At 36.0% G+C, this 15,305-nt stretch overlaps 1 protein-coding gene across 2 annotated transcripts in view; it reads right to left on the bottom strand.

The window, feature by feature from the left end:
* Nucleotides 1-15,305, bottom strand: part of PTPRZ1 (protein tyrosine phosphatase, receptor type Z1) — a 120,620-nt gene that overhangs the window by 72,607 nt on the left and 32,708 nt on the right. For both annotated transcript variants that reach the window (XM_012805164.1, XM_012805163.1), the window contains exons 2-5: nucleotides 10,824-11,003; nucleotides 8,686-8,837; nucleotides 5,822-5,917; nucleotides 5,265-5,331 (exon numbers count right to left, since the gene is read on the bottom strand). In XM_012805164.1, coding sequence (XP_012660618.1) covers nucleotides 5,265-5,331; nucleotides 5,822-5,917; nucleotides 8,686-8,787 — 265 coding nt within the window. In that variant the 5' untranslated portion in view covers nucleotides 8,788-8,837; nucleotides 10,824-11,003. The remainder of the gene's footprint in view (nucleotides 1-5,264; nucleotides 5,332-5,821; nucleotides 5,918-8,685; nucleotides 8,838-10,823; nucleotides 11,004-15,305) is intronic.

Raw genomic sequence — 15,305 nt, forward strand, 5'->3', positions numbered from 1 at the left:
TGTGCCTGTCCAATTTTCTCAGCACAGTTCATTGAATAAGCCTTCTTTCCCAGTGGCACTTGTCTTCTTTGTCAAATATCAGTTGCCTGTAAATGGATGGTTTTATATCTGGGTTTTCTATTCTATTCCAGTGACCTATGTCTTTATTTTTGTACCATAGTTTTGCTGTTTTGGATTCAATAGCCTTTTAGGATAGTTTGAAGTCTGGCAATGTGATATCTCCAGATTTGTTCATTTAGCTTATGATTGCTTTTGCTATTCCAGTCCTTTTCTGGTTCCAAACAAAGTGCAGAATTATTTTTTCTAGATTTATGAAATATAACCTGGGCATTTTGACGGAAATTTTAATGAATCTTCAAATCACTTTGGTTAGTGTAGAAATATTAATAATGTTGCTCTACCAATCCATGAGCATGAAATGCTTTTGCATTCATTGGAGTCCTCTGCATTTTTTTTTCCCCTCAGTGCTTCATGGTTCTCTTTCTAAAGATATTTCAACTTCTTGGTTAAGTATATTCTCAGGTGTTTTATTTTCTTTGTAGCTATTGTGAATAACCTTGAGGCAAAGAATTTAGAACTAAGACCCCAATGGGAATTACAACGACAACAACAAAAATAAATAGCATTGGACTAAACTAAAAAGCCTCTGTACAGCTAATAAAATAATCAACAGAGCAAATAGACAATCTACAGAATAGGAGAAAATATTCACAAACTATACATTCAAAAATGGGATAATATCCAAAATCTACAAGTAACTCAAGCAAATCAGCAAGAAAAAACACTCTCATTAAAAATATGTCAAAAGACATGAACAGAAGCTTTCTGAAAGAAGATAGACAAATGGCCAATAAACTTATCAAAAAAGCCTCAACATCACTCATCTTCAGGAAAATATAAACTAGAACTACAATGGGCTATCACCTCACCCCAGTTATAGTGGCTTTTATAAAAAGTCCAAAAACACTAGATGTCAGTTGGATGCAGGAGAAAGGAATGCTTACATACTATTGGTGTCACTGCAGATTAATATAATCTCTATAGAAAACAGTATAAAAATTCCTCAAAGAACTAATAGTAGACTATTTGATCCAGCATTCCCACTACTTAATATATACCCAATGGGGGGGAAAAAACTTTTTATCAAAAAAGATCTCTGCACTTAAATGTTTATTGCAACACAACTCACAATTGCAAAGATATGGAATCAAGTGCTCATCAATTCATGGGTGGATTAATAAAATGTGATGTATATATATATGCTACTCAGTCACAAAAAATGATGAATAGATGCCTTGGCCTCGAGCTATTTGTAAACCAGGCAGCAATTTGCTTAGGAGTCTAAATCATTTTCCCCTCCTCCTAACTACCCAGCCTGGTGCAAGTTCTCTACTCTCTCCACAAATTTTAGATCTTTAAGAAGTGTTCCTGAAGCCAACCGATGAGGTGGCAGAGTGGAGAGCATTCGTTGGAACCCTTATCTGAATAATCTGGGGGAGATTTAAGAAAATACCAATGGTTCAGACCCCACCCTAGATCACGAGAATTAAGTTTTCTAGCCACAGGGACTGGGCATCTTTATTTTAAAAGCATCTCCAGGTGATGCAAACATGTTGCTAGGGTAAAAAACCCCATGTACAATGAAACCTTTGCAAAGTTTTAGCGTTTTGAATTATTCTTTCCACAGCATAAAATGCAATGACTGAACTATTGGTCTTAGTACTCTATTATGGCACTACATTCTATGAAGACTGAACATAACCCAGAAAGCATCAAAGAGAAATTTAATTTTATTTAAAAGTTAAATCATTAAAAGTTTCTTTTTTTGCAATATATAAACTTCAAAGGAAAAGAGGAGTCCTGTTACTATTTAAAGCTGCAGATAACGTCTTCCAGTCTGAGTTAAAAACTAAATCTTAGCAATAAGATTTTTGACTGGTTTGATAGTGCCATGTTGATACAACTTACATCCAGGAGAAAGTTTAAATTGGGTTTGAAACAAGGGATTTATTAGTAACTTCTAGAAGTATTTCCTCCTTTCTGCCAATGTCAAGATAAGATAATCAGAATTCAAATTCTCTGAAAATTGAAAACATTTATTTTTAATCTGTGAATTTTTCTTTCAGATTTATGTTTTTAATATTTGAAAAAATTCGTAATTAAGTAACATCCTTCTTAATTGTTAATTTGGACTGCGATATTTTTTCTACTAAGACAAATCTATCTTACAAATATTTTGCGGAAGCAAGCGTGTGTGTGGACAATGCTACTTGAATACAAAGCAAGAAATTGGCTGTTAAATTAGGGGGAAAATGAATTGACACCAGGAGTCCTAGAGGCCAGGAAAGGGAAAGCAGAGGTGAGACCTGAGTGGGGATAATGAGATAGAGAATTTTCTTAACATTGGGAACAAAATTAAAGGGGAAAAATGTTAAGAGGAAGGGAAAGAATCAGAAGAAAAGTTTTGCTTTTCCCTCCCTTATTTCCAGTATGGAATTCATTCTTCCTGCCTCCGAATCTCAATAGTGGTCACTTAGTCACACAGTAGTTTGTACCTTTTTTTTTTTTAATTTACATACATTTTTTAAGCTCCTGTCCAAGACTTTTTGATTATAACAGTACTTTTCAGTCATACTACGTCTTCTGAGAAAATTGGACTATGGTGTTTGGGGGTTTTATTCTGTTTGCTTTGTTTTTTGTTTTTGGCTAGGAAAAAAATACATGCTTCATGTGAATAACCTCACGATTGTTAACACAAGAACGAATCACACCTGAGCCAGCGTTGCTTTATTTGGGATCAGTCCGTCATTCATGCAATCACGGCATGCTAGAACATACGATGATGATTAACCAGCACCTCCTGAGATCCTTCCATGGGGAGGCTGACAGCAAGAAGGGAAAAGACAGGGGCACAGACCACAGTGGGGCCAAGCACTAGGGAAGAGATGCTTAATTCTTACAATTACCCCCTATTACTTAAGACAATAATATTTAAGATGGGGCCACATCACAACTGGCCATGAGGATTTTCTATTATAAAAATCTCTGAGGTCAATTTGAGATTAAGAAAGTACCTTAAATCATTCTGGAGAGAAATTCCTATTTGAAAATGACTGGTGTTACCTTGGGTGTATCTTGTCTCTTCCTTGCAACATGAAAGATTTCAACTAAGGTTTTTATGGGCTCTGCTTGGGAAATATTAATGTATTGTCTTTGTACTGCGGCAACCTCATGCCCTTCCTGCCCTCTCTCTCCACTCCATGCACAGAACAAGCCTTGTTTACAGGGAGTAGATTAGGTGGAAGGAAGAGAAGAGAAAAGAGAGATGGGTGAGGGAAGGAATGAGATATGGGCTTTGTCTCTTAGGAATGCAGGAAATGAGCACCCAGCCCGCAGAGTAATAAGATAGATTCTATACTCTGAATAATGGTGGGAAAGTGTTGCTTTTCATAATGCATACCATCTAGAAACGCAGAGCAGGATTTGGGAGTTGAGCTGTGGTTCCAGACTCACTGTCTAAACCAGTCCTGCCTCAATCCCCAAGGTCCCCAGCAACAATGGCTGGCCCTCAGTCAATACTGGGGAGCCTTCAGTTCATTGGGCAGTCGGGGTTTTCTAGAGTCTGAGATAGAACCAGATTTAAGAACTCACAAAATAGAAATGTTTAACTTTAGAAAGACTCAACTTACTTAGTTTGGCAGACATTCTTGCTCAGCATACTGAAATATTAAGTATCTAGATGAGTGAGTTGATAAGCACGGAGGATTTTTGCTTTTTGATAAAAGAGGAAGTAGAAGGTTTGTGCACAAGTAGCTGGACAGAGAAACAGGGAGAAGGATGGTTGACTACTCTCTGTCCCCAGCCAGACCGAGAACGATTAGTTCTGCTTCTAAATTAAGGTCCAGGATAGAGGCAGAATAATGCTGTTAGGTAATCCATAATCTCCAAGACGGTATTATGTGACCACAGTGTCTCTGACAAAGTATCTGCCTCAGTGGCTTGAAGACAATAGATATTAAAAAGAAAACTTCAGCCAAAGAACATGAGCAAATTTATTCTTAAGCTTAAATGCGCACCTTTCTGGAGAACCCCCCAGACAAGAAAGAAGCCTTAAGAGAAAATGACCAAGGTCCCACAGTTATTCAAGTTACGGTCAACAATCCAGTGTCAACATCACTTTTGTTGTCCTCAGAGGCTGGTGTAAAGTTGGAACAGTATAATTCAACTCACATTTTATACATTTTTAAGTGCAGGAATTCAAACTAGCTACTCCCTGAAGTCTGGATAGAATCCACTTTCTGACTCAAGGAAGGGAAAATTAAGTGTGGCTTCTGGCTCTCAACACTGAATTCTGCCATCAGGGTGGACAGAGGGAGGTAACAGTCTCATCTTGTGTTTGATTGTGACTTTCAAAACAAAAAAAAAAATGAAAGCTTCCCTGCAGGAGTTCATTTATTTCTGACTTCTGAAAAGTTTGGTCAATTCAGATCCTCACGTGTAATTGACAAAAATAAATCAATCCTAGGTCAAGCTTATGCTTTCCAGAAAGAGATCTATACGAGTCTTGTTCCTGACTTCAAATCCTGTAGCTTCCTAGAGACAATAATCCTCATTTTATTGATACAAGGCCAGCATTAATACCCCGTGTGAAAGGGCATAATAACAATATAATAACAATATTAGTAAGTCTGCAGTCAATTGCCAATGTAGTCAAAAGCATTTGCTGTGACAAATTACAATATCCAAGAGGTGGCATGCAGAGCGATGTCAAAACATCTTGCATCTTGTTCTATGTAAGCAGAACTTTTTCATTCTAGTAAAGCAAAGGATTTATCCAGGAAACCAGCAGGGAATAAGTGGTAACTTGAGTAACAATGCCATTTTTACTTTAAAGTATGATTTTTACAAAATCAACTGGCTTTAGTTTAGCATTTAGAATCTGTAAGAGATATACAGTGCAGAGATATAACAGATAAATGTTTTAAATGCATGATACAATTAAATTGTTTTCAATAATAAATTTAGCAAACTTTCAACTTCCCACTTACATTAATATTTTATGATTTTTATGTAACATTTTCTGACAAATTGTTCTTTACTTGGTGAGAAATGTATAATTCGTCAAATGTGAGAAGTAAAAGATTGCTCCTCTATAAAAATACAGTCTTTTCCACCTTTTGGAACAAGTGAGTTTTGCCATATTGTAAAAGTTCATAACTGTCCCAAGTAGATCTTGAAGAAAGATACTTTTCCAGGTAGCTTACCAAAACGACTAACACTCTCGACTCCATCAATAATTGCTTTGTAATCCAAATTTTCTTCAATTCCAACCTGTTAAAGAAGAATGATATTCTAAAAATAGGATAATATGTTTGATAAATTGTTCAATGTAAAGGTTAATGAATTCCATTTTAAAGACATGTACAAGCTGGTATTCAAAATGAGTTCCAAAGACGCCTTTTCCATAGCTAAACAAAAATAACACCGATGAAAACCAGAAAAATTTTACATTTTCCACTGAAAAAAAAGTTTAAAAATAGTATGATTCAGAGTTAGCTGCCACACCGTTTTGATGTTTGATATGCAGATCAATCTTACAGAACACTTTGCTCCAACTGCAAGAGACCCAGCCAAGCAAGGCATACAGGAGTCTCCTTTAAAAATACCAGCCAATGGTCATCTTTTAAAAAAGTGGTCGGAGTTGTCATTTTGCTCGTGAGCTCTTGTATTTGTTAGAAAACGCGTCTTGGTATCTCGCAGTGATATTTAATGTGACTAACAGAGGAATGAAGTTAGTCCTCAATCTGTCTGTAATGATTACCTCAAACAAGATGGATAAAGCTCTTATCTTCCCTTTTCCTTTAACTGCTTCCTCAAAACTTGAAAATCGGTCGGCATTGAAGCAGTAGATTTGCATCTATAAATGAAACAACGATAGCAAAAAGAAAGACAGAGACTTTACAAAAGTCAGCAAAGAGATGCAACAAAATAATTGACTAATTCAATCAATTAGGTTTAAAAGATTATATAAAGTGTGTAACTCTACATTCTGTATTTTCAAAATATTTTATCAATTACATGTACACACAACTACATTTACAATCATTTATCATCCTTTGATGAGGAAGAGACACAGAGAAGCACGTATAATAGAACCCAGAAATTACCACTTTGAGATTCCCAGGGTGTATAGCACTGTAACATCTACTCAAGCAATTACCAAATTATCATATTAGTTTAACTATTTTGCTGGAAGTCTTTCAATATGGGTTTCACACTTTCTTGAGTGTGTAGGCCTTTCTTGATGGCTCAGAGTTATCATTTTTACACTGTGCTCTGTTAATATTAAATCTTTCGAGAACTCTCGACTTCTCCCTAAAAAAATACCTGAAGAGTTTAAAGTTTCATATTTTAATTCTCCTTTCCTGCTGGGAGGTTATTCTTTGTTAGTTTCTACTTTAGTCCATCAGCCTTTATTCCCATTTGTAATTCGGTGCTTGTCAGGTCATAGACTTGAAAATCACGCACTCAGCGAAATAGGATAATTAAGGTGACAGTGCAGAGCGCCTGAGAAGATTAAAGTGTGGTTAGTGCTCTGATGGGAGAAGAGAAGGTATGAAGCAGAGAATGGTTATGGCTCCCACTTTGGGTGGCTCACCGCAGCTTCTTAAAGAAAGGATTTCTAAGCTGACCCCTGAAGAATGACCAGCATTTCTGCCAGGTGAAAGGCAGAAGGAATGGACATGTGTGATTTGGGTCAGAAGGACCAGCCCGAGAGTATGACAATCATTGGAAATTGACTTAACAATTATTAAACAGACAATGGCAGCTTCAACTTTTTTTGAATACCCCAAATCATATCAGGACAGAAATGAGAAGACCAGTTTGTAAGACGCAGGAAACCAGAAACAAAGAGCCAGCCAAGGATGCTCCTTAGTTTCTCTACTCGCGCAATTACACGAACAGTATTTAAAAAAACAAAAATGAGCAAACAGGGCAGTGCCTGAGGCTCAAGGACTAGGGCTCCAGAGGTTGTGGGTTCAAACCCAGCCCTGGCCAAAATCTGCAAAAAAAGACCCCCAAACAAGCAAACAAATACGTGCCAATTTCTTACTTGTTTTTTGGTTGTTTTTGTTGGCCCTCCCTCCCTCCCTTCCTTCCTTCTTTCCTGTCTTCCGAAGTGATTTTCTTTGGTAGTAGGTTTTAATTTCTTGCTTTCTATCTTTTATGAATTGTTGTAGGTTTTTATTTTGTGGCTACCATGTGGCATGCAGATAACACAAACAATACTTCTGAGAAATGATTTGAAAGGCTTTTGTATAAAATACATATGAGATTTAGTGTACAGATTCTGTATCGTTTATTTTTATCACTTAGAGCTTTTGTCATTGATAGGTTTTCTTGATTTTCATCTTTGTTCAAATAGGTCATATTGTGAAAAAAATCTTAAAATCTCAAAATCAAGATGTGTTTAATGAGTTGATTATTTTTGACAAAACAAGCTTGAAAAATCCTCTTTTCTTTAAGGATATTATTTATACCAAAAACACTCCCCCCAAAGTCTTTTTAGTTCTGTAAGAGACAATACACCCTAGTTTTATTTTTATTATCAACAACTGTTCTGAATTATAAAGTAACCCAGTTTTATTATGGGTAATTTAGAAAATACTGGGATTTTAATGCAATAAATAAGAGGCATCTATAATGCCATCACCCAAAGGGAATTGCTGTGAATATTTTCTTGATTTTTTTAAATTACTTTTGCTAGATAAAAATTTGTTCTCTCATTTAATCTCTGTAATAAATTTATAAGGCAGGTACTATGACTATTAGGTTAATTTCACAGAGAGAAATTGAAGCTTAGGTAAAGTAAATAATTTGCACAATGTAATTAGTAACTGTGGTGGAACCAAGTTCAAATCTAGTCCATTGACTCAGACTTTATTCTCAGTCACTATTTACTTAGTTTTCATGTTTTATAAAATTGGAATAATAATACTGGCTACAACATTTTATGTTTACATTTTAAAAGATTTAATATTTTATGATGAGACTTTTTATGTATAAATGAATCATTCAAAATCCTTTTACAAAACCTACATCTCATCAAAATGTATTTAAAAATTGCCTTTGTTTCAATTTTTTACTGTTTTGAATACATTATTGAACATAAATTTTCAAACAGATCCAGATTTAGACTTACTTGCTACAAATATAAATGTTCAATATTAGGAATAGACCATTTACAGTTCTTGATAAAAATGATCAATTGGTTCTAAGAAAGTCTGCTAGCTTAGAGTATCTCCAGACATGCATGAAAACTATGAAAATGTTTATTTCTCTGCATACTCATTATTTATTATAAATATATTTATTGTGCTTATTTTAAAGCTGAATTTTTTTCTCATTTTAATCATAGGACTCTCCAGTATGTTGAGGAATTCTCCCTCTTGTTTCCTTCCTTCCTTCCTTCATTTCTTTATTGATCACCTATTTTGTGACACTCTGGGTTTCCAGGCAATGGAAAATCAAAGGTAGGTCTTCTGCTCAGTGATTTCTGTCTGGTAAGGAAGGCAAATGTTACTCAAACCCCCAAAATATAACTATATAAAGTTTAACATCTGAATTAAAATTAATTAAATTATATGCTAAATAAAAATAGTAACTAGTAGACTATTGGCTTACCTCAAGTGGAAATTTTTGTCCTTCTAAACTATGTTCTGATCCATCAGATGACACATTGCATTTTCCCCAGTGAAAAGTTATCTTGCTTGCTTTGAACAGCATTTCTGAAACTCCTCCACTGACTCGGTAATCATTAGTGAGATTAATTTCCACTAAAAAGAAAAAAAAATAGTAAAATTCCATCTAAGTGTTTAAAAAATCAAACTATAAATTTCAACTAAATTTCTTTGTACCTAAGATACTTTAAGAAATTATTTATTTGATAAATTAAAGCACTGTTATAGCTCTCACAATATACTTAATGCATTTTATTGCAACAAGTGGAAACTAAGCTGAAGACCTCAACTACTGTATGACTCCAAGAGCAGAGGACAGCCAGTGCACCTGTTCTGTTTGGTGGCCTAAGATTAGTGCTCCTCCAAAGCTCCGCTTCCCTAAGTACCTGATGATAGTGGGAAGACAGAGTAAGGGAGGATGGAAGGGTAGTGAGAAGAGCAGGCTTCTCCAGGGCATGCATCCATCTTCCTTGCAGCCCGTTTCTACTCCTTATCTGGTCACTGCTTTTGTCTTGCCTCCTAATCCCTCTAAGCATCCTCCCAAGCTTCAAAGCTCCAGAACTTCCAGGATATGGCAGGGAAAGTGGGAAACCCATTCCTGTTGAAGGGGTTTTAATCATCTCCTGTTTGAAGCAGGAGTGGCAGCCGTCAGAATTGTAAACTTCCCTACCTAAGTCACACAGCATATATAATCTGACTATGTCTTATAATGATATAAGATATATTTCCTAAGAAATCAAGGCAAGATTTTGATGTCTCTCAAAAAGATTTAAGTGATTTTTATTCCATAAGCAGAAACAGCTTTTGGCAACAGGAGATGGATCCAACATATTAGTCAGCCAGCTAGGTATATACACTTTCATTAATAATAACAATAAACACAATAACAAAAATGGTACCAATGACAGTCAACATTTATTTATCACTTATAATGTACCATGTATGACCCTAATTATATGTGTTAACTACTTAATTCTCACACGACCTTACGTGGTACATCCCATTATAATTCCTATTTTGTAGAAAATGAAATTGAGTCACAGAAAGGTTAAGTAATTTGACTGAAGTTCCACACTGTTGAAAAGCCAGTAGTGAACCCAAGCAGCAAAGCTCTAATGGTCAAGTCGTTAACCATCTCCCCTAAGAAAAATAAGAGTGAAACTATATGCCCTGCTGCTTTGTAACATCCTTCAAACTGGTCACAACAATGTCAAGATTTCAGATCATATACTTTTGTGCATTTAATTAATACAATAGAAATAAGGTTTGTAATTAGTGAATGGTTATTACATTTCTGCCACTGATATAGAAATATCAACCCTCATGAGGTTTGAAAATAAATTATGATATTCAAATAATTATCTGACTATGGAAAACAGAAAAAATTCACTAATGATAAAACCACTCCCTAGAACTAGTGTTATGATTTTGAATATTTTTCTAATCTTTGTCTTCTGGGTATATTTGTTTTTATATAACTTCTCATTATATACTTTTGTTCAAAATGTATTAAAAAAACATTTTCAGGTATTATATTTTACATGGGTTTTTTTTCTAAAGATAGTCTCGATACAAAGTCACTCAGTGTCATGGAAGGAATGAATATAACTTTAAACTTTCTATACAGAAGGTCAAATGATTTATTTTCTGAAATTTCAATGACAGTTGGTTACTTGTTTTCGTATCCAAATACTGAATATAGCATGAGACTAAGCAGAAAAGATCAAGCTATAATGCTCAAGAAAAAAAAATCCTGATTGACTAAGTAATTGACCAGTGATGGAGTGATTAAACTGCATTAGCTACAAATTTCATTATCTTCACTGTCTCTTGTAGTGCTGTCATCATTATTTTTATATGGCTCAAACAATAAGACATGATCATACTGGCCATTTTCTTTTTATAGAAATTTTCAAAAGGTTTAAATTTCCAATTTTCTCTCCTCCATTTGGTTTCTTCTTGGTGCACCAACAAGTTCTATCCAGTGCATAGTATGTTGTTCAAAGGAAAATGAGATAAAACGAATCTAAACATATCCGTCCAAAAAACATACTTAAGGCAAGTAGAATGCAAATGTTTTACCTGTTTTCCCAGTGTTATGAATGAATGTGTTTTCCAAAGATGTTTTATCCCAACCTTGAAATTTAAGTTTCTTAAGATTCACATTGACTTGTGTGAGATCTTCATCAATATTGATGGGAGACTGTTTGGGGCTGTTACATGTTGGATATTTCTTTCCCCAGTTTTTTTGGCTCAGTGCACCTAGGGTACAGAAAGAATAAGAAGTTAGCGTCCTAAAATACCATGTGCAAAACAATGCAATCTAAAAATGTGTACTGTCACATTAATTTGAAATAAAATCTGTTTTTATATATATATATAATTTTAATATAACTACTTTATGACATTATAAAGTAGTTAACGAATTGCATAAAAATAAATACAACAGTAGGAAAAACTGAGATATATTTTAACTAATTCATAAAATAATTATGCCTGACTTTAGCTTTGGGGGTTTTAATATGAAACCCTAAAAAAGAGGTCTGTAAAAGAACTATGCCAAGTTCAGGGTTTAACAATAACTCTTTTCACCCATCACATTCTTCCAAATTGAGAAAGACTCCAAATTGAGAAAGGCTAATTGTCATACAAGGAGTTAATCCTAGTAGCCCAGGGTCCCAGCCTGAAAGGAGTCCTGAGTAAGAGTTAAGCTCTGACTTTTTAACCATTCTCCACGCGGTTAGCAGCCTTCCAACCTACTGTCACCCTCTACCTTGAATGATCTGGTTTAATTTCCAGGCGTTCTGGGTCTTATTATAAAAACATAATCATCAGGCTATCCTTGAGATACCTTCTGCGTCTTCTGGTCACAAACACTACCACGTTTTACTGTTTAATAGCAAGAGAAACAAAATGGGGCTTTATACAAAGATTTTTGCTTACAATAAAGTGAATTTTCACCTCTTCCACAAAATAAACAGTCCTTTAAACAAAAACTGCCTTTTGTTGCTTTTTTGTCATGCCTTGCTGAAACTATGAACCATCTCCTATAACCTTATTTCAGTGGAAATGAACTTAACATTCAAATAGTCCTTGGCACTGCTATGTTCTATTTAAGGTTTTTATTAAAATGCTTGAAACGCTGTAAGACAAAGACTTAAAGTTGGTCACAAACTATACCATATCCACAACCACCAGAGGAGGAACAGGGTGGCAGCACATTTTTCAGCTTAGATCCTTCTGAAAATGAGAATTGGTAAGAACAAGATTTTACATGATTGAGATTTAGGGAAATTATAAGCAACCTTATCTTCAGTACAGCCCTAATCCACACCATAAGGGAGTCAGTAAGGACTAACTTTTATGTAAGCTTGATCCAATGGCTACCTCTCATAATGTGACAGGGTTAACTCTATGTAATTTTGCCCAGAAAAGTTATAATAATTAGTCACAACATGAAGTTGCTTCAATAGTCACGGAAAATCTGGCATAAACGTCTCATAGTGAGGCATCCACCAGCATTGACAGGTGCTAAAAATTAGTGTAAATTCTAACTCTGTTCCTGGAAAGTGTTTGAGTACAATATATCTGAAATGTGCACAGTGATGCATATTTTGACTTCTAGGAATAGTTTTAATGATTTGATTACGTTGATTTCAGCGTAAGGAACTTTTGCATGCAGGCCAAGAAACACTGCTTATTTTATAACTGTCAATGCAAGAAACGTAGAGAGAGAAACTGCAGCACCATCAATGAAGCCCTTTTCCCTGCAGTATACGGAAACGTAAAATATGAAAGTTTTCGTAACACTGCATGTGATGTATGAATTTCCTACAATATTTTCCACTGCATGGCACTATCCTTCCCACTTGGATTGTAAAGGGCATCTTAGCACATTCTACACTGAACCCTTGATTTCTGCCCTGAAACAAGCTCTTCCTCTGGTCATTGCTATCCCCTGAATTTAGATGTCATCCTGAGGCCTCCGTTCCCTTTGTAGCAAGCCATTTTGTATCTGCCTTCAAAAAGTTTCTCACTTGTACCCTTTCCACCCTAGCCCAAGCCACTGTCATCATTTGCCTACATCCTGCTTCTCTACAAGCAGTACTGTCTCCACCTCGGGGACTGTTAGGAGAATTAGGCCGCTACTGTAGTCTTATGACATCAGAACCTATATTTTTACATAATGCCCAGGAGATTCAATTCACATTGCATTGGGGGAAGCAGTGGTGTAGACATCTCCAGTCCCTTCAAAGTGGTTTTCAGAGTCCTCTTTTACTTCTTCAACAATTCTGTTTCCATTTATGTATAAGAGGAATTATAAATTTATAATTCCAAAATTACCACCCTTCTGATGTGCCCACACTTTACAGTCCTGTCTGCTTGAGGGTGGTCAGGCCCCGTGAACATGATGGGAGAGTCACTCCCTTGATGAGTTCCATTCATGGTGAAGGTGATGGCCGAGTTAGTGCTGTGAATGATTATGTTACATAATAGGAGACTCCATCTTAGCAAATTGGACAGAAATTCAAAGTATGAGAGAGTCTCCTGCTGGATATGAAGAAGTGACTTAGTGTGAGGCTGTAAGGAGGTCACATGGCTAAGAACTGAGAGTTGCTTCTGGGAGCTGAGAGCAGGCCCAGGCTTACAATCAAGTGAAACTAACCAACCAACACACACAACACTGGGGACTTCAGTCCTACTATCTCAATGAAACAAATGCTGCCAACAACCTCAATGAGCTTGGAAAAACATCCTCAGTTTCAAACGGGATGACTTGATTTCATATTTGTGAGACTCAGAGTAGAAAACCCAGCTACAAGGCCCTTCCTCTCCCACATTTGACCCACAGTAACTATGAGATAGTATGTGTTATTTCAAACCACTAACTTTGTAGTAATTTGTTACTCAGCAAAAGTAAGGTAATACTACTAACTGATGTCATCTTTTAAAATATATGCCAGAGCACGTGTCACTCCTTGACTCAGATCCCTCCAGTAACTTTCTAGCTCACTCAAAATAAACTGTCAACTTCAGGCCTTGGCCAACAGATCCATATGAAGTCCCTGCTCCTGTTCCCTCCTCTCCCACTCCCCACCACTCTGTGTTCATCACTCTGCTCTAGCCATGATGGTTTCCATTCCATTCTTCCCTTGAGCATGTGAAGGCTCGGTACTGGCTGCCATCTCTTCCTAGAATGATCCCCTTAGATATCTGCAAGCTGGGAAGGATTCACTTTCTTGTTTTATTTGTGTCTCTACTCAAATGCATCTCATCAGAGACACTTTGTCTAAATACCCTATGTATGACAGGCTCACACCTGTAATCTCAGCATTTTCAGAGGCTGAGGTCAGGAGCTCAAGACCAGCCTAAGCAATGCAGCAAGACCCTATCTCTACAAAGGATAAGAAAAATTAGCTGGGCTCACATTGGTCATCCTGGCCAGTAAGAAGATTCGGGAAGGAGAACTGTGTAAGCCCAGAAGTTGAAGGTTATAGTGAGCTATGATCGTGCCAGTGTACTCTGGCCTGGGTGAAAGAGCAAGACCTTTCTCTGAAAAACAAACAAACAAATATTCGACACCCTATGTAGAATAATATACTTTCTCCCTTGCTTACTCTCTATGCCCTCCCCTAATTTTATTTTTCTTCTCCTAACATGTTAATTATGTTTATTTATTCATTGTTTCTATACCCTAGCTCCTAGGGGGGGAAAAAAAAGACCAAGACTGGCACATATTATGTGTTCAATAAACATTTGTTGAATAATTGAATCACATGCATAAGAAGTAGTAGAATTCTACCTAACAAAACAAAACTCTTTTGTTTTATGAATTTGAGGTCATAGGAATCAAACATGAAATGGCAAAGAAAAAAAAAGAAAACAAATTGATCAATTAAAAAACTACTTCTAAACTCAATATTAGATCTCTTTTGACTGTTTGTTGTATGATAATTTAGTTGAGTAGTCCTTAATATTATAAATTTCTGCTATAATATATCAAGAAAATCTGAACTGTCTATGGTCTGGTACCATACAACACAATGACACCGAATGACTGGATAATGTTTGAAGAACATGAAGCCATGACACTGAGTGTAGGACCAGTTTAAAATATCACTAGATCATAGCGCTTAGCGTATTGCAAACTCAAGCTGCCTCCTTAATGTAAAAGACAGAATAAAATAGGCAAGGCCAGGCATGGTGGCTCACACCTGTAATCCTAGCACTCTGGAAGGCCAAGGGAGGTGAATTTCTTGAAGTTCGAGATCAGCCTAAGAGGAATGATACCCCACCTTTACTAGGAATAAAAAAAAAAAAAAAAAAAAACCCAAAACTAGCCTGGCATTGTGGCAGTTCTCTGTAATCCAAGCTACTTGGGAGGCTGAGGTAGAAGGATTGCTTGAACCAAAGAGTTTGACTAGAGGTTGCTGTGAGCTAGGCTAATGTCACCACACTCTATCCAGGGCAAGTGAGTGAAACTCCGTCTCAAAATAAATAAATAAATAAATAAATAAGTAAGAAAAACTTTTGCCCATAAAAAAAAAAAGAATAACTCTTCAG

Source organism: Otolemur garnettii, unplaced genomic scaffold (assembly GCF_000181295.1).
Source record: "Otolemur garnettii isolate 467f Iridium unplaced genomic scaffold, OtoGar3 scaffold00037, whole genome shotgun sequence".
Taxonomy (NCBI): Eukaryota; Metazoa; Chordata; class Mammalia; order Primates; family Galagidae; genus Otolemur; species Otolemur garnettii.